Source organism: Agelaius phoeniceus, chromosome 7, assembly GCF_051311805.1.
Source record: "Agelaius phoeniceus isolate bAgePho1 chromosome 7, bAgePho1.hap1, whole genome shotgun sequence".
NCBI classification, from domain to species: Eukaryota; Metazoa; Chordata; class Aves; order Passeriformes; family Icteridae; genus Agelaius; species Agelaius phoeniceus.
Window position 1 is genome coordinate 44,586,451 of NC_135271.1, and position 19,711 is coordinate 44,606,161.

A 19,711-nucleotide genomic window follows, 5' to 3' on the forward strand; every position below is an offset into this window, starting at 1 on the left:
TGTTATCTGCATGGCTGGGGCTGGGTCCACCACAGTTCAGGGCATGCAGGGCAGCAGGAAGCACATTTGTGCTCTAATCCTGGGTGGGTAAAGGAAATCTGAGATGTGGCACCTCACCCAGCTGGAAAAGTGACTCTGATATGAATTCAGGCAGCAGCAAGAACGTGGTTCCTCCAACCCAAAATCATCCAGGAATTTTAGTCTCAATTTCTTGCTTTTTCATGTCTAGCTCAGCTCTTCTGCATTCCACTACAGCAGAACTGAAGGGCTGAGAACAGTTCTAAACCAATTAAACACAAAATTCCACATACCTATGAAATGTTGGTTCTATCTCAGAGTTAATTTCTTTTACTAACCAAAATTTTGTCTAAAGCTTATCTGCAACCATCTGGGCAAGTTATTGCTGTCAAGCAATGTTATTTTTCAGTTGCAGCTGAAGACATCCCTCAACATTTGCTGTTACTCAAACTTTATACAGGGATTGTAATTTGTGTACTTTGCCTCTATTTGATTTCCAGGTGATTTTTTTTCAGGAATCCCTAAAGGGCTCACTATAACCTTGTGCTGAGTGCTCTGAACAAGTTCCCTCCACTCTGATGTCTGAATAGCAAGTTTAAAAATTAACTTTACAGCACCACCTGGTGCTTACTTTCAGTAGAGCTGCATTAACTCAGAGAAAACCCCTTTCAGCCTACAGAACTGGGGAAAGAAGCAGAAAAAAAATACTTTCTCCTACATGAAGAATATTTATTTTCAAACTAAGACTGAGAGGAGGGGAGGGGGAAACATAATGAAGGCCAAACATCTTCCTATCGTTATTTTGAAAGTAAAGGAACAATATAGAATAACATGAAAGTATTGTTGCAGGTGGGTGGCTATTTTAAATGAAATGTAGAATTTGCCAAAATGTGGTTTATGAAATAAATGAGTGGAGAAGTTACTGCAGTAGTGCCCAGTGATGGGGTAGTGCTTATGACAAATATTTATTATTCCCTCTACTCCTTAAATAGAAGAGTTATTTTTAATTACATGCTTAGTTAGACCAAGTGTAACTCTTGAAAGCTGGGAGAGATTAACAGGAAAAGAATACTGTCTTACAAACCAGCTCCATTTCTGAGCCTCCCTCAGAAACAGTTATTTCACACTATTTCTAAATAAAATATGTAACTTTGATCTCTTTCATGCATTACAAATGTTTCTGAGGTGCTGGTATCCAGGAAACAAGACAAATATTCAGGTATTTTAAATTCTTAATAGATAATTTAATAATCCTCTAGTTTACAGTAAAAAAATTGAGAGTAGAAATTCAAGCAAAATTATCTTATAGAAAGATCTTCAAACAGGTTTACAAATATAATCTTAAAAATCCCTCACAAATGGTGGCAGTTTTTAATTCACTTACAAGTCAAGACATTCATCAAGGTAGGGGTTTCTGCCCTGCTGACTTAAACCCTTGTTTTGGGCTTGGCTATTTGCTATTTTCTACTTGATATATGCAACAGGAGCCTGCACATCTTTAGTCCATCTAAAAAGAAAGAGAAGCAATCAGTTTCTCATTGTCTATTACAGGAAGTTAAAAAAACTTCTTAAAAAAGAGCATCACTCATCCAGGAAATTTGGTCTTCCTTAAGACATTAAACATTTAGATTACTGTTTTTTTCAGCCTCAAATGACAGGCATAGAAAACAGCAATCTCACATGTGAGTAAAAACAAACCCACCCCCAGACATTTAATCAGCTTTTATTTATGTTAATAAGAAAAACAGTAAAAACCTATAGCATAAAATGTCTACTAAATGTAAAATTAATCTTATTTAAAACAGAAACATCTACACAGCTTGATGATGAAAAAAGCTATTGGATGATTCTCCTCTGCATCCAGATGATGGCACTGAAATTCAGAGCTAACAGTGGAACTAATACATGTGTGTGATGCCTTTAAAAGCTTTCCAGGTATGCTCAGTGTAAATGAGAAATCACATATTACTGACTACACTCTGGCACAGTCATAGGAATTTAAGGAATTAGCCACACAGCAACCCCTGCAAGAAAAGAATGCATTTTCCAACTTGTAACCAGTGAGCTCTACAATGCCATTCTCAGCCCTCAGTCCTCCAGCAGATAGTTGGGGTTGACAACCAGGTATGGATCATCATCAAAAGTCTCCTCTTCCCTGGATCCTCTCAGTCCTGACTGGGACAGCTCGATCAGAATGTGGTCCTGCAACACACAAAGAGTTGTGTTAAAACAAGGGCAGAGATGTTTGTTTGTACTCTTTAAAAAGCATTTTTATATCGGTAGGACCTCTAAGGACGCTCTAAGAGATTCTTAAAAACAGCATTCAGGGGAAATCACTTCTATGTTGTATCCTTTCTGGGATCTTTCCAGCCTAATGCTTTCCACTGTAACGGTTTTGTGTCTTTAAAAGTGAAAAGTAGTTTATTTTGTCATACTTTCTCCTCCAAAATGCCCTTGTATGCCTCTGACTTAAGGATATCCATTGAATACAAGTGTTAATTGTATTTTTGTATCCTAATGTATAATTGCTGTAAAAAAACCAGAAAAATATCACACTTCTATAGTGACACAGTATAGCACTTGGAACTTTTACTTATACACATCTCTAATTTATTTCAGTGCTTTTTCCTCTAATTACTGTAGCAGGTGTTAAATAAAGAAGACATTTATACTGCATCAATCAATGGAAGAACAAAACAGACTTCTCCAAACAGGATTGTATTCTATTAAAAAGGAAACATTTTAATATATAAGTTACAACCCTATACAAGCCAAAACCCTTTTTCACTACCCACACATCTCTATACATACATAATGTGTAAGTCGGTGAATGACTCTCTCTATGATCTTCTTTTTATTAATTAGTTCTTCTTCAGATTCGATTTCAGATTCAATTTCCTTTAGATACCAATTAATAAGTTCACTCCTCTTTAGTGCTGCATCATCCTCTTCTGCAGAGAAAATAATTTCATTAACACAGCAGCAGTAAATTACCACTCAAACAATAGGAGAAAAGAATTTACATATTAACATTCACAATGCTGAAGAGAGAAACATACTTTTAAAGATGTTTAGGAAAGGTCAGACTTAAGGGTTTTTTTCCTAAAGCACCATATTTTGCACAGGAGGGTGCTGTGTCATGGTTTAATTGGAGATAATTAGATTGAGAATGGAAGCTTTCAATTGGCTTCCAAATCCCATCGGCCTTCAGCTTCAAGAAAGACCAGTCACAAGGACTAACACACCTTTCCTCTAAGTAAGGGCTAAAGAAAAAGCACTGTCACACAGAGCCAGGAGTCATCCATCCTTCCACATGCACTCACATTTGAACACACACTGTCATCTCCACACCCTTCCAAAAGCTTTGCAGCTTTAGTATCTGCCATGAGACAACTGCTGCATTTCACTGCAGGAGTAGCCTCATGGCAACTGAAATATTTTAGCTTCTGAAGAACTAATCCAGCCATTTGCTTAAGACAGGCTGTGGTTGTTGGCATGCATTAAAGCTCCTGCTCCAGTTCTCACTGCTACAGACTCTTTTAGCTTGGTTACACCATTGTGTGCTACAATGAGCCTCTCCTGGCTCTACTTGGCTGACATGCTGCTCAGCTCCATAGGTTTTGATAAATGACTAAGGTAACAGAGCTAGAAACTCCAGGAAGTCCTATTTCCATCACCAGATATACTACTGTCATATGAGCATAGGTCTACACATGACCTGATTAAGTTTGTTGTCTCAACAAGAGTGAAAATCCTATGTACAACAGCAAGAGATGCAGTAACAATTGCTCCCTGAAGTCAGGGTCTGCCTTCTTTGCAGAAATTCTTACCTTCCTCTGCTTTCCTGAGGTGCAGCACCAGGAGGTTAGAAATGCGTCGGTACTCAGAGAAGCCCAGCCTGAGAGAAGCTTTGGGTGCAGCATCCTTGCTCACATCCTCAGAGTGGCCATTAATCCCATTCACAAGACCATTGACCCCAGCTGGAGCTTCTGCCTCACCTGTTTGGACACATGCTCACGTTTAAAGCTGTATCTAAAACATCTTTTAGCTATTTAATACTCCGAAAAGCTGAAAAGCTTTTGGTGACCAACCGGGTGAGTTGCTGAAAAAGGCTGAAGAAGCAAGAGAGTTAAGAGCAGGAGCCCAGATTTCTAGAGCACATTAGATGAGAAACTGAAGAGAAGCACATGCTCAATCAAGGTAAGCTGTAAAGACTGGAAGGACTTTCCTCTTTGAAAAATTTCTCTAAGTAATTTACCATTGACTCCATCTTGGTCCTCTTGATCCTCCATTTGCTGGTCATCGTCTTGGTCTAAATTGACATCAGGAGTCTCAACTCTAATGATGGACTTATTTAAAAGCCTGAAAGCTTCCTTCACATGTTTTGGGTGAACCTGAGGATGATTTGAAAAAAACATATATTAAATAGGCACAGAGGTGCTTCTAGTTTTCAAACAGCTCCAGAGACTCATCTCTGATTCTGACAAAGGGATTTTCTACACATCTCAGCTGATTAATCCTAAGCAGTAAATACTCTGCAAATTAAATTCTATCCCACTACAAGTACTCCAAGGTCATGCAAGGTTATGGAGGGAAAAGCAGCCTGATTAATCTTTCAGGATTTAGCAATCATGTGGAGTCGATAAAATTTTTACTAAGCCAAAAATATTTGGGAGAAAGATCAGTGAAGCAAGAAACATGAAAGAAATGGGTCCAAACAGAGACAATATGAAAGAAAGAGAGATGTAATTAATGATACTCTCCTCCAGAAATGAAAAGCAAAAACTGGAAAAATCATCTGTAGCTGAGCCATAACCTAAAAGCTATCTGTTTCATTATAAACAGAATTTAATTTAAAAGAACCCAAAGGGTGCCCTTACACAACCAGCGAGCAGGGTTCCATCCCTGCATGTGTCACATAGCCTCTAATCAACATTTCAAAAGGCCTGCTGGGGTTGAAAGCAAGGACTAGAGGGGCAGCAATCACACTACAGTTAACAGCCAGAACAATGTGCTTTTCAGCAGTGGCTGATGTGAGCAGGAGCTCAGATCACACATACAGCTACTCTTGGGGGGGGTCCAGAACTTTGGTGAACTTTGGCTTTTCAGATTGCAAACGGAAGAGAGCCAAGAGACTACAAACTGAAAGATCAGGAAAGAAACTTCCAACAGCCCTGGCTGGCAGTAGTTGGTGACTGCCATGATTTGATGGGTAGGAGGCTGCGTGCTGACACAGCTGTGATACAAAATCATGCAAGCTCTCAGTTTGGACCAGCTGACACTAGTTTTACAAGTCATCCCTTAAAACAGTTTCTGGCATACAGACTCAGACTGAGTACGACTACGACTCAAGCTCTCCTCCTCACCCACAGGACTATGTTCAAAATAACAGTCAAACAGCAAATGCACAACTCCCACACAATTCCATGAACATTTCCCCAGACCTCCATCACACCCCTGGTACCTCATCACAGCAGTGCATGCGGGCCATGGCCTCAGACAGGCGGATCATGCTCTCCAGCTGCCTCACTGTGATCCTCCAGGATGACTTGGTCACCCCGGAGCCATCGCGCTGCCGCAGCCGCTTGTACTGCTCCACTATGAAGTCCTCAGACTCCTTGGATATCTGTGTGCCATCAAACAGAGTGCCAGGAGTTCCAGTGCTCAGGGTATTAAAGCTTTTTCTTCTTGCATTAGATTGGCAGCGTACAGCCTTTGCTGTACTGGCTGCTGCTTTTAGCTGAAATATTCTATGCTATACACATACTCTATGGAAGTATAATGGCAACCACATTATGTTGAAATTATGTTGTAATAATGATTAAACCTATCAATGACAATGAAATTACAGTAAGTACATAGCTGCATTAATTATTTTACAGCAGGTTTTTTTAACAATTTCTCTCTTCTACTGACTTGTTTCCAGACATAATTCATGTCTGTCCCTACTAGACTGTTCTGTTTATAGACTTATGAAAAATCCAACACACAACCCTTCCAAGCTGCTACTTGGATAGACGCCAAAAAAATCTGTAGTTAGACCAGTTTCCCATGTTCTGTATTTTACCAAAAAGCAAAGAAATAGAGGCACAATACCCTTTTAAAATAAAGACACACAAACTGATTAAGCAGTAAGTCAATAAACTACAAAAAACTCTGCAGCAGCCATGTTGAATAACCCATACCTGTGAGGTATGAGAAGGCCATGAAGTCATCCCTCAATTATTCTAGACAAAGGTTAAGGACTGCCATGGACTATAACAGTCTCAGCTGGGCTGACTGGGTTTCTGGAGTTTAGGAGCACCAGGTTCCAAAATACACTCTGTTTCTAGGTAATAACCTGAGTTTATGGCTCCTTCCTTGAGAAAACGCTACCCCAAGCGTCTTGGTGTTTGCTGGAGAAAAACCTGCTGCAGAGTTATTGTTCCTTTGGACCTCTTCAGACAGAACAACCGTTCCCCAGTTCACTTAAAAAGTAAAATTACCTTTGGTTTAAACTGTCTTGCAAACAGCAGATACCTTCGGATATCATCCAAGGAATAGACACGGTCAACAGACTCCTCCACTCTGGAGTGCAGATCCACGATGCGCCGGGCAATGGCGTAATCTATCACCTGGGACATTGGGCTGAGTCAGCTTCACGTGCACAGCACCAGCCAAAGAGCAAAACAACACTTCTATTCTTCCTCCCCATTGCCCCTGTTTACTTGTAATCCTCATGGCACAGCTGCCCTTTCCAGGAGACAAACTCTCTGCCAGGAGGTCCAGGAGAATGTCCTGGGGGTTTTAATACAAGGAAACATGGTAGAGGAGGGATAAAAGGCAGTTTTAGGATTTATAACCTCTTGGAACTCTCCTGAGTTACAAGTTAGCCAGAGAACAGGCAGAAAGCAGCACTTTGCAGCGTGGGAACTTCCTTCCTTTTCAGCCTGCTGTCTCTCTCACCAGTCCCTTCTCAATTAGACAATCACTCTGAGCAGAACAGTGGCTGAACCAACATTAATCTCTGCATCTCATGCATTCCCAAGGCAAATGCCACATAGACAGGTGGCAGCAGTCTCAGCCTTAGTGCCCAGCCATTTGTAAAAATGACTAATGGTTTAAAGTTTGCAGGTCAAACCACTACAGGATGAAAAGGCAGCATCCTTGTATTCAGCAGAGTATGTTAAAATTTGTACTGCCAGCTTTTAGCTGCACAGACAGAGCAGAAAAGCAGGAGCAAGACATTCTCATGAGATTTGCTTCACTCATAATTGCAGAGGGCCACCAAGATGGTCAGAGGGCGGGAGAACATGATGTATGAGAGGCTAGAGGAGCAAGGTCTGTTCAGCCTGAAAGGAAATCAACTGCTTTACTGGCCAGCATAGATGTGATGAAGCCAAATAGTCCTTGGATAAGAGGCAACCCACATGAACTGAACCATGAGAAATTCTGATTAGATATAAAAGTTATTCTTTTTGAACACATGAGAGTTGTCATACATTGCAGGGGCCTGGAGAGACTGCAGAATCTCCATCCTTGGAGATACTCAAAACTCACCAGGTCAAGTCTTGGCAAACTGTTCTCAATGATCCGAGTGCAAGGTTAGACTAGAGACCTCCAGGGATCTTTTCTGACACAAACTATTCTAAAATTCCTTAAAATTACCTCATTACACTCATCCACAAGGATGAAGAAGAGATCAAAGCGGGACATGATGGGAGCTGACAGGTTGATATTTTGTTTCAGTGACTTGGATCTGTCATAGCGGCCACCAACTGGGTTTGCTGCAGCCAAAATGGAGGTCCTGGCATTCAGAGTAGCCTGACAGTGGGAAAAAATAAATTTAAAAGATCTCTATTTGTGACCACTTCCTAAACCAACTCATGGCAACCCAAATGGGTTAGCTTAACCTTTTAGGAGTCCAATGCAGGTATTACAACAATCACCCCTAAAATCACCCAAACTCCACCAACAAGCCCTTTCTAACCAGGTCTCTGCCCCGAGACACAGGTTGATGATCAATATTGAAACATTGCCACACTCTTGCCAATAATACTGAAACAAGCCCTGAAAAGTGCTTTTCACAAGATCCTGTTTTTCTACAAACACACACCATTCTGTAACCTTTTTTGGGGTTACTTCAAGGTTAGGCTTTTCCCATTTTCTGTTTCTTGTTCACTACTTTTTAACTCTCAGTAACATTTCTGACCTTCTTTGGGTATGTGCCACAAGAACTTTGCAACAAGTGATCTCTGTCCTGCCACAGTGAGGCAGCTGCAGAGGTTACATGAAGATTTGGCAGGTGAAGCCACATCAATACACATAACAAAGTCAGGTGATGCTAGACTACACAGAAGAGTAGTGCAAGCTACCTTCACTCCAGCTTTGGTAATGGATATTGTCTGCTGTTCCATTGCCTCATGAATGGCTACTTGATCCCGCACCTCCATCTTGTCAAACTCATCAATGCAACAAACACCCTGCAGCAGGAAAATGAAAATAAGTGACCCAGAATCAATCGCTTATGAAACAAGCATCACTAAGACAATTTAGGGCTCTCTGTCATCAATCAAACTCATTCTAGGGATGAAGGAACCTCTCCCCTTCCTAGACTCACGTTGTCTGCCAGCATCAGTGCTCCAGCCTCAATGACAAATTCATGGGACTCCTCATCTTTCACCACAGCCGCTGTCAGACCCGCGGCACTGGAGGCTTTGCCACTGGTGTACACAGCACGGGGACTGAACTCATCCACATGCCTGTGGAAAAGAGGAATAAAACCTCCAGTGTTTCATCTACCTCTGATAATTTTAAATGTGCAATTAATTTGTATTTTTAATAGTCAACATCCTTTGAAAATATTTGGCAATTTGTGTGTTGAGTTTGTTTTAGCCCTGCTCAAATACTTCACTCACATCCACACAATCTCTGGAAATATTCTCAAATATTTTACTTCCCTTTCCTACAGTTAACACAGAAAAAGGCACAGTGCACATTGGACAATAGTTAAAGGTTGGGGTGTAATCTTACTTTAGGAACTGACTCTTGGCTGTACTTGGATCACCAACAACACAAACATTGATGTCCCCACGCAAGGAAGTGCCTTCTGAAGTGGTCTTGGGAACTCCTCCAAAGAGCATCAGCAGGACCCCGCGTTTTACTTCATCATTACCTGCCCCAGAAAAGACATTTAACTAAACATCCAAAAAACCACCACAATTTTCCTATTTAAAAAAACCTCCATCCCACCAGAATTTTAGAGCATTTGGACACTTCTGCTCAGAAATCACCTATTTGCTAAGCATAAAACCTGTAGGGTTCAGTAGCAGAACAGCTGACATCAAACCCAACCTTCTACATTGGGCTTGCAGGCCATAATGATTAAACACCACAAATACTCAAAAAATAAATTTTCCTCTTCTAGCACAACCAGTGCTGAGGGGAAGTTTGTGGTAGCTGGCACAGGGCTTTCAACCTTTCCCATAAACTACAGATACAGCAAAAGGAATTAATTAATTTACGTAAGTGAAATCTTCCCTCTCTAAGGCCACAAATGGATTCTTACCATGGATAGTAGGGAAGAGGCTGGTGCACAGATTATGGTACAGGTTCTTATCTTGGCTCATTTCAAAAACCTTTTCCCACTCTTTCACAGACATTTGGTTTTTAATGCTTTCTGCAGTCTGTTCTTCATCTCGGAGCTCTTTTCCACCAAACTAAAACAAGGAAATAAAACAGCATTAAAAGTAGTAACAGAATCACTAATGAATGTGAGCACTGCAGACAGGTCACAAAAACTTGCTCTGAAATCTGGATGGGAGGAACACATTCTGAAAAGCTGCCCTTAGGCTGAGTAACTTCATTACCTTATACCTTTAAAAACCAATACCCAATTTCCTAGCAGGCAAAATCAATGGTGTAACTTTAGTTAGTGAGAAAATCCCAAGTGACTTGCTTGTACAGAGATTAAAAAAAAAAGAGTAAAACCAATATGACTTCCTTTGACTAAAACTGTCTTTGTAAGCATTCTTACATTAACTGGAACTTCCAAGGTCTTTTGATGCTCTGAAATGGGGGCCAGAAACAACTACTCCCAGAACATACCAGATGCTGTTTTTATCCTATGTGATGGTGATGCTGTTAGCAGAATGATAGAATACAGCACCACACCATGCCAAAACCCAGATGTACTTAGTATTAGTCACATTGCAGTAACATCCCAAGATGTCACTTGATAAACCAGAGAGAACAAAAAGGATCCCTGTCTTTCCTGTGACAAAATGCAGCTATAGGATTTCCTGGAAGAAAAGGAAATGCTGCAGAAATGGATGAAAGCTGAATGGAAATACATGTGGCCAGTTAGCTGTTTAGAACAAACTGTAACACTGGCAAATAATCACACCTGTGAAAAATGCTACGAGCAACAAAGACAAGAAAGTAACTTTGCTATGTAGATTCAATGAGACTATAAAGAACTATTGGTCTGGTTCAAACCAACACAGAAAGGTGGCACACACACACACTTAAAGCTTTACCCATTCCTGCTCCCTAATTTGAGGGAAAACCATACAGAACAGAAATCACCAGCACCTTTCAATCTCCATTCTCTGCAGACTCACCCGTGGGTTTGTGGGCGCCACATAACACGCCAGAAAGACGAGTTTATAGGAGAGCTCCCGGACGCCGAGGGCGCGCAGCCCCCGGATGCCTTCGGTTTCGTAGCCTTCTGTCCCCGTCACCCGCGAGCCGGTTTCTGCACGTAACCCTGCCAGGGAAACAGGAGTCAGGACAGCGGCTCCCAGCACAGGAAGGACACCCCATGGAGGTCATGGTCCCAGCCCATGAAGGACACCCCATGGAGTAGCAGCAAACCTGGTGTGGCGAGCTGGGACACGTCAGGCACGACGATCAGTGAGCCGGTGAAGTCACATTTGTCACCCGCCTGGGCGGACTCCACGGCCTCTGCGCGCAGGATCACCTCCAGGCTGCGCGGGATGCTGCCGCGCGGCAGCTCGCCCTGCGTCTCCTGGATGCGCACCTGGCACGGAGAGAAACTTCAACACTGAGCACCTCACCAGATCTGAAACTGCTTCCAAAGCTACACTGCTAACAGATGTGTTAAACAGCATCTGACTGCTGCTATCCCTGTCAATCCCCCTCACACTACAACACACAATCAAAAATCCCTTCACTAATCAGCTTCTAAGGATCTTGGAGCAGCTTAGAGGATGTACAAGGGCCACAGTGACAATTCTGAAAGGTAACCTGAAAATTTCAGTTAATGTGGCTGACATAAAATACAGTTGTGGGATGTGAAGTGGTGAGGATTTGTCAGAGTAAATCAACCTGGAAGAGCAAGACACTGCAGATACCCATAAGCACCTCTTTTCATACTTGTATAAAGCAGCTACACGTGATGTGCTGGCAACATGAAACTAACTCTGGCTTGAATATGTGGAGTTTCGGTGGCTTATTTAGACAATAAATGTCACACAAAAAAACTAATAATTTCCTGTTTCCTTAGGTTTACCTAAGTCTTCCAGAGATAGGAAGAAACCTTTTGCATAAATTGCAGTGCCTTTCCTTAGGTTTTTTCTTGACATTGCAGAACAATTAACCATCTTCAATGTGTAGAAGTACAAATAACATCTTCCAACTACCACAGGAACATTACTGGGTGTCATCACCCCCCAACATCACCCCCGTACCTTTTGGAAATCAACAAATCTTGATTTGTTTGTGTCCAGCAGGAATCTCCTTCTGTTGGCACAGACTGGGTTTCTGCAGATGTTTGGCTGGGTGTATTTGAACTGCTGCTCCACATCTTTGATCACTGTCTGGCAGTCAAGGCACAGGAAGGTTCCACTGACCAGCTCGGGATGGACGGGGTGGGTACGAACCACCTGCCCACTGATGCGCAGCAGGGAGCCAATTTTTGCTGAAGTCAGTTCTCGAATTCTGTTTAAAGCAGAAATTCACAAGGATTAAATTACTGAGTCGACAATTTTAGGCCCAGGGTACTAAGATACAATACTATGTAACTCTGACTAAACAACTGCTGTAACAAACAAAAGAAACAAACTTACTACAATATATTCTCATTTTATGATTTTACATAAACTTTTAGATAAATACTAAAGGTCAAACCAATGCAAAAGTTAGATCACTGGTACTTCAAAAGTCACACACACTAATTTTTTTTTTAACTAGAGAAGTTACACTTGTTTGTGACATATAATGAATTTAACTATCTGAGTGTGAATTACAAATGAAAAACTGAGTTAAAAAATCTCCTGCACAAGATCAGGAAACTTTGTCACAACTGTACTGGCCAACTACACATTTCACACTACATAACCAAAACATTTTCAGCATGCTTTGAAATGTTTTGCCCTGGTAGTAAAACAGCACAAGTTTCTGGAATTAATAATCATCTTACTTGTGTCTGGTAGGCAGGTCCTGGAATGCAACATAAAAATCCTTGTTTGCAGGAACATTTCCGTGGTCTCTGGCAAAAGCCTTTGTTGCTCGACACAGGTATGGATAAACCCTGAAATATGGGAAAAAAAGGTCAAATTTTAGAGAAGGTATCAAAATGCCTTCTCTGCTTTAGATTACATTAAAGGCTTGCAACAGATTTCCAGGTTCTGGCTTTTAATTCTATATTGTATAACCCAAAAAAACCACTCCAGATATGCTAACGTGAGATCACTGCATAATAATGTTATTTGTACTATTGTTTGAAAATAGACTTTTTAGTGTCTCATTTTATGACACTTTTATCCTTATGTTAAGAAATATATCTTCAAAATAAGCGACCAACTCAATAAAACATTGCCAGAGCAGGGAATTTTAGAGTTTATTCTGTATTGTCATACTGACCACCTACTTCTTTACCACAATAAACGCAAATTATCTGGTTAACTCATGGTTTCCAGAGAGGAATCCACTAAGAAAAGCTTTTAGACAGTAAAAAAAACCTCTTAAATAGAAATGTTTTCAGGATGCAGAAAGAAGATAAGCCTCTTATTTTTTTACATAAAAGCAAGACAGTATGGGCCTGAGACTCTAGCAGAGCTCAGCTTTACCTGAAAAAAAATTCTACATTTCACCTGTAAAATTCCTCCTGAATAGTGGTAGAGAGCTGCTGATTGAACTGCTCCAAATCTGCAAAGCTGACGATCAGTGTGTTCCGCTCTGGCCGGATCAGTTCTTCAGCATCTCGCAGGTACTTGACCTCCCCATCGCTGTTCTGGAACCTGAAAGTGATTCGGGAGAACGTTTCAGAGTCACACACCAGGCAGCAACTGAATACTTCAGAGTTCAGGAGAAAAGACAGAGGAAAGGATCACTCACATTCAGGCATCCCACAGTCCCTTGCAAAGCCCTTTTCCAACAGTATTTCTTCTTCTACCCCCTTGCTACATCTGCTCTATTCACATCCTAGCACAGACACACCGGATTTACATTTCATATAGCAGTAGAGTTGTCCCAGTGCCAGACAAAGTTTTGTTTAAGGTTTAACAATGACTCTGCACCAGCAAACAACGTTTTGTTTCCTCTGGGTGATGCTAATGGTTTCATCATTTGATGCGGATGGGCCCCTCAGGAGGCAAACCGCAGGGAGACAGATATATTAACGTCTAACACCCAAGCCGTGGAACGCGTTTTTACCACAGCTATGATAAAACTTTGTTAAAATGGACCAAATGCACCTTTAAAAAATCATATAATTATAGAACGGTTTAGTTTAAAAGGGATTTTAAGATATCTCGTTTCGACCCCCTGCCATGGCAGGGACACCTTCCACTAGACAAGGCTGCCCAAAGCCACATCCAACCTTAGACACTTCCAGGACCTCCCAAGTTCTCTGGGCAGCGTTTCCGCGGAAACTCTCCGAGAAGGGTTTTGCCTACCAAGAGAGCACCGTGCTGCCTTCCTACAGATTCCTCCCGGCAGGGGCTGAGATCACAGCCAAGCTTTTCCAGCTGAACGCCAAGGGCAGGGGGCACCAGGCCCTGACAGGATCTCGCCAAATGGCGGCCCCTCCGTGAGGCGCTGCCGGCCCGCCACCCGCTGCCGACCCCGTCCGCCCGCCGCCAGGCCCGGCCCCGGCACTCACTCCTCTAGGAAGTCCAAGAACAACTTCTGGCACTTCTCGGCCACTTCATCGCGGACCTGCTGGTGCTGCGGCGCCGCGCCCGCGCTCCCCACGGCCGCTACTGCCAGATCCATCCCGATCGCTGCCGCTGCCCCGGACCGGCCCCACAGCGGTTCGCGCCACGCCGCGTACCACGTGGGCCGCGCGCCCGCCGCGCCGACCAATCGGCGCCCGCTGTGCCGCAGAGCCCCGCCCGCCGCGGCCGTTTTCGCGCCAAAGGCGAGGGGCGGGCAGGGCTGAGGGCGGACTCTGAGGAGGCGGCCGGGGCAGCGGCTGGCACCGGCGTCCCGCCCCAGCGTCCCGCCCCGAGCTGCGCCGTCAGGGACAACGAACGGGGCCGGTCCTGCGGTTGTCAGCGACCTGCTCACTGCTGCGGGCGGCTTAGAGCTGTGCCAGAGCAGTACAATCCTTCCCATTGAGAAACAGAGGCATAGAATGCTAAGAGGCTGTAAGGGACCTTAAAGATCATCTAATCCCAGCCCACCTCCCACTCGACCATGGAGCTCAGGGGCTTATAACCAACCTGGTCTTGAACCCCGTCAGGGATGAGGAATCCACAACCCCCCTGAGCAACCTCTTCCACTGTCTCACCATGCTCACAGTGAAGAATTTCTTCCTAGTATCTCACTTAAATTCCCCTTTCCCAATGTATGTCCATTCCCCTTGTCCTGTCACTACAGTTCTTGACAAAGAGTCTTCCCTGTAGCCCCTTAAAATACTGGAAGGTTGCTATGAGTTCTCCACACAACCTTCTTTTCTCCAGGCTAAACATCCCCAACTTTCTCAGCCTGTCTTTGCAGGTGAGGAGCTCCATTCCTTTTATCAACTTTATGGCCCTCTTGTAGACTTGCTCCAACAGTTTCATGTCCTTCTTATGCTGGGGATGCCAGAACCATAGGCCTGGAGGTGTCAGCTATGGGCAGCTTCAGCACAGCAGCTGCAGTGAAGCTTCCACACAACATTGCTTTCCCCACGAAGAAATCAGCTATGGTGGCTGGAGTTAAAATTACTGTGGTGTGGCCAGGGCACCGCTGAGGAATGACCAAGGCAGGGAATCCCTACCATGTGAACAGGAGGCACTTGGGCAGCTGCTCACAGAGGAGACCCATGCCATGGAGCATCTCCAGCTTCTGAAGAACTGGCCCAGGTGGAAAGGGTGTAAACTACCCCAGGTGAGGGTCTGGACACAGTCTGGACACTTGGCTACTCACTGGCACCACTGCAGGATGGTTGAAGGCAACATTTGCCAAGCGGTGCCGTGGCTGACAGCCATTCCCGAATGGCAGCTGCTGGCACACGGTGCCTGCCAGCAGGAACTGCTTCAACATCTATGAAAAATTGCTTACAATTGCTCTGCCACCTGCAAAGTCATTAATCTCTGCCTAAACTGGGAATTTTGGTGTAATTATAGCAGTTAAAGGCTCTTTCTCAGTTTTGAAACCCTTTCAGAAGTGCCAGCAGCAGCAGCCTCCTGCAGCAGTGTTTGTTCATGTCACAGCACACTTGCCATATAATGAACAGAGACTTAACTGCAAAATAGTAAGTGAGAGATTGTAGAACTAATTTCATAATTTTTAAAACACTTGTGAGTAAATTCCATTTTTTGTGAGATAATACTTGGAAAAATGCACACAAGTTGGTTGTGAGGTTTGTTTTAAAAGAAAGAATCCATCCTTCTCTCAAAAAAGAATCTACAATTACCCAAAGAAGAAACAATAAATAATTAAAATATGTTTGGGGAAGTTTCTGGAACCCCAGTGTGAACCCGAGTCCATGGCAGCCATATGGTGTTCCACAATGGATATAGTCAAGGCATTCTCCTCCATCCTTTACTTTCACATTGAGTGGTGTCCAATATGCCTGGAATTGACAGGCACCAGGTGAAAGCACCAAGTTTTCCTGCTTTTTTTCTTCCCTTCCTCCTGCCCTGGCCCAGTGGGCAGGGAGCAAGCAGCTGTGAGGTGCAGCCCACCAGGGTTATCCCAGCAGGTGTGGGCAGCCATGGGGAGCCAGGCCTGCATTTGGCTGCCAAAAGAACAGCCTGAGTCCTCTTTCCCACTGGGCAGAATCAGACAGCTCAGTGAACACAGATGGGTTTTCAGAGGGAAATGGTGCAGTTAAACTTCAGAAGCAAACTGAAGCTTTGTGTTTGTTCTGAGCAGACTCCCTGGCTACCCTAAACAATATGCTTTATAGTTCCTTAAAACACTGCACTATTGTAATTACCATCTGCATATAATGAAAGAAAACAAAACCAAAACCATTTTACCTGGTGAAGAAGCAGCAGCAATGTGGATTCCTTATAAACTGGTAAACTTCCTGCAAGTTACTGGAAATAAAGGACAGTACATGTTTTACTTTTCCAGAACTATTGCAGCAGACTTGAAATCTATCAAAACACCATAAAGGTCTTCTAGACCTCTATTATTTGCAGGGTTTCAAACTAAGTTCTAGCACTGTGCAGCTCCCACCAAAGTATCCTGTTAAGATGACATTTAGGACAAATGCTTTTTGTATTTTGATTTATGATCATAATTATTTTCTGTTAGCTAAGAAAGGCTGCATGAATGGATTGAGCAGACAAAGGAATCAGGGCCTCCATCCGAATTCTTGCTCTTGTGCAGTTACTGTGAATAAATGAAGGTACAGCATGAGTTTGAATAACTCCTAAAATAGTTGGTATAAGCACAATTGTTACAGGCATGTATGCACAAAACTTGCTGCCAAATCTAGAGCAAGAAACAGCACCCAGGATATTATTTTGTAGACAGGAAATTTAAGTCTGTAATTTTGATCCTGGTTAAAAGAATGCCCATCCGAAGTGGAATATATTACCAGTTCTGTATGAACAAAGGTAATTAAATTAAATTCATTCCAGTTGGCTTAGCTAAGTAAACAACTATTTTGAAACTTGGATTCATCAGTAGTAAATCTGTGACAATCAGCTGTGTTTATAATCCACTTAGCTTTGCAAAGTGTACAACTGGTTACAGTGTAAGATTTTCAAGTTAATAATTTGGGGAAGATTCCACAGTAAATTAATTACAACAAATTCATAAGCAAAGCTGCTAAGTGTTATTCCTTGAATTGTATGACTTCTAAACAAAGTTTAACTTCTAAATTCCAGTACTTTACCTGACTGACCTTTAGTATGATTGTTTTCTAATGGAGAACTCTTGTCATAAGACATTAAAATTAAGTCTTGTTCAATGGCAGCTGCAAAGATGATTTGCCCTTTTGTGAAACTCTACACAATTTATACACAGCCTCACTGACCTTTCTGTAGCATAACCAATATGTGACTTCTCTGACATTTAAAAATCAAGGTAGCAACAATAAAACAGACTATCCACACCGTACCTCCTACTGAAAGCTTGATCATATAAAATGTTAAACAAAAATTAGGTCAGGAATTACAAATATGTATGAATATTAGAACAACTATTGCAGTACCCAAGTCAGGAATTTAATCTTTTGCTCTTTGGTAGCAACACTTACAAAATGGTTTAAATTTGAAAACCAACTCTCAGATGCAGTCTAAAAAGGAAGTTTCAGATTCACTGGTGCCTCTCCAAATGCAGGGAACATTCTCTGGCTTGGGAGGAGGAGGTGACAAGAAGTAGCTTTGTGCACTGCTGCAAATTGAGGAGTTCAAGTAAGTGAATAATCTGAGAAAAAGTATGGCTAGAAAGAATTTCAGAACTACTCCGACTTACAGAAACACTCAATTTCTCTAAGTGTACAAAGTTGGGCCATTCACAGCATTTATAAATTAAAAAAAACCACCCTGAAATAGATTGGCTTACATAATTTAGGGTTTTTTTCTTTGGTAGAAGATGCATGAAATCCTTGTTTTGTTTGTTTTATCAGAGGCTGGGTCAGGCAGGAAAACACATGACTTGCTCTCAAACTGACTACCCATTTATATTCTGAGAATATTATATATCCTTTGTGTATTCCATGAGAATGTGTAAACTTGCAACCACTCTCAAATAGTTACATAAAATAAAGACCAAGCCTATGGCTTTTATACAACTTTCAAAAAAATGGGGAGAAAATAGAAAATAAATTTAAACTTCTGACAGTTATTACATCAGTAAAAAAAACCAACCAAAAAAAGCCTTATTGAGTCATTATTTTGTGAGGATACAAAGCAAAAACCCAGACAGATTTGTATCTAATTTACTTTGAGAGCTTTATTTCAACCTATTTTAACAACTTCTTATGAAGATTTCTTGTTAAGAACATTCTCACCTGCTTCCCCTACCTGACACTCATGTAAATTATCAACTGGCTGGTTCTCCAGAGTTTTAAATTGCAAGCATCCAGTCACTTTATCTTGGAGCCAATACTTCAGAATATTCAATCTTGCTGACATAAGTGGAAAATGCAAAATGGTTATTGCATAATTTATTAAAATGTTTAGAAAAATGATACAATTTAATGTAGCACTAAAACACTAATTCAAAGTATCCCATTGTCATTAAAAACGTGTAGTTGGCAATACAAAGAGTCTTGATCTGTTAAAATATTTCCCTTTAAATAAACAACTAAGGATAAAAAAAATTACTGTGGCACTTAATAAAGGAGAATTTTGTTTTTAATTGCATATCATAATGCTCAAATCAATCAATACACGTTCATCAGCAGCAGGGGCTATGCCTGCAGTCAGATCCTGTTTGCAGGGCAGAGCATTCCCAACTCTCGGAGCAGCTCCTGTCAGGGCGTCAGGCGTTTGGGATCCCTCGGGAACATGGAGGTCTGACGGACGTTGTGCAGCCCCAGGTACAGCATGGTTACCCTCTCCAGCCCTACAGCACATGAAAACAGCCCATCAGCACCAAGAGCCTTTGTTCAAAACCCCAAAGGAGCTGCAGGTCCTTCCCAGCTGGAGCCAGCCTCACACAGCCCATCAGGCAGGCACTTCCTAATCCTTGGGGCTATAAGCACCCCAGCCATGATGGGTGGAACCCAGATGCACACTTGTTTTTCCACACAGCTCCTAAGTTAAGGTCTCCACCTGGAACAGCTTGAACCCAGCGTTAATTCTCATGGCATCTCCTGTTTGGTGGGTACTTTGCCATGAAGACCATCTACTCTGAAGAAAAGATGCAACTTCAGCTTCCTTGATGTCATTCTGACTGCCCTAAATTATTTTGGATTACCTGCAAATGTTGCATGATCTCAAACAGATGAAGATCATCAAATACACAGAGACCAGTGGCTTCTGGTATGAGGATGACTTTGGTAAGTCCATACATAATACACTATTTTCTTGCTTCCTTAAATTTTCCTCAGAGGTCAAATTTGAAAGTGATGTGCCTGGCTAGTGATCCCTTTTCTTGTGATCACCTTCTTTTTAAACTCACCAGACTGTGCCATCAGTATTTTGCCTATTTATTTTATGATGATCTTTCAATTTGAACTTCTCTCCTTAAATTCTCCAGGAAAAAAGCCCCACAAATACTGACCTAAGTAAAGGTCACTATTTGTGACCTCATATAGCAACCTAACAAGGTCACTACTCAGAATTTTATACTGAGCTCTGCT

General features: G+C 42.2%; 2 protein-coding genes across 2 annotated transcripts in view; both read right to left on the reverse strand.

The window, feature by feature from the left end:
* Window positions 1-1,838: 1,838 nt before the first annotated feature.
* Window positions 1,839-14,367, reverse strand: MCM6 (minichromosome maintenance complex component 6). Its single transcript, XM_054636507.2, has 17 exons — window positions 14,123-14,367; window positions 13,113-13,259; window positions 12,440-12,550; window positions 11,709-11,958; window positions 10,873-11,038; window positions 10,620-10,765; window positions 9,566-9,716; window positions 9,031-9,172; window positions 8,618-8,759; window positions 8,373-8,480; window positions 7,666-7,821; window positions 6,504-6,632; window positions 5,483-5,644; window positions 4,277-4,412; window positions 3,849-4,016; window positions 2,830-2,969; window positions 1,839-2,220 (listed from the first exon to the last, which is right to left on the reverse strand). The coding sequence occupies exons 1-17, from the start codon at window positions 14,233-14,235 to the stop codon at window positions 2,107-2,109; spliced, it is 2,481 nt and encodes an 826-aa protein (XP_054492482.2). The 5' UTR covers window positions 14,236-14,367; the 3' UTR covers window positions 1,839-2,106.
* A 3,693-nt stretch (window positions 14,368-18,060) lies between these two features.
* The window catches only part of DARS1 (aspartyl-tRNA synthetase 1), a 37,075-nt gene continuing 35,424 nt past the window's right edge, over window positions 18,061-19,711 (reverse strand). The window contains exon 16 of the mRNA XM_054636293.2: window positions 18,061-18,972. Coding sequence (XP_054492268.1) covers window positions 18,881-18,972 — 92 coding nt within the window. The 3' untranslated portion in view covers window positions 18,061-18,880. The remainder of the gene's footprint in view (window positions 18,973-19,711) is intronic.

What these genes read in the sequence shown, in the direction of transcription:
- MCM6 (XM_054636507.2), bottom strand. Translation starts at nt 14,235, where the DNA reads ATGGATCTGGCAGTAGCGGCCGTGGGGAGCGCGGGCGCGGCGCCGCAG. An exon ending in TTACCAAAGCTGGAGTGAAG is followed by an intron (nt 7,822 to 8,372) that starts GTAGCTTGCACT and finishes TCCCACTGTCAG; the next exon opens with GCTACTCTGAATGCCAGGAC. An exon ending in GCATGCACTGCTGTGATGAG is followed by an intron (nt 4,413 to 5,482) that starts GTACCAGGGGTG and finishes AATCATCCTCAG; the next exon opens with GTTCACCCAAAACATGTGAA.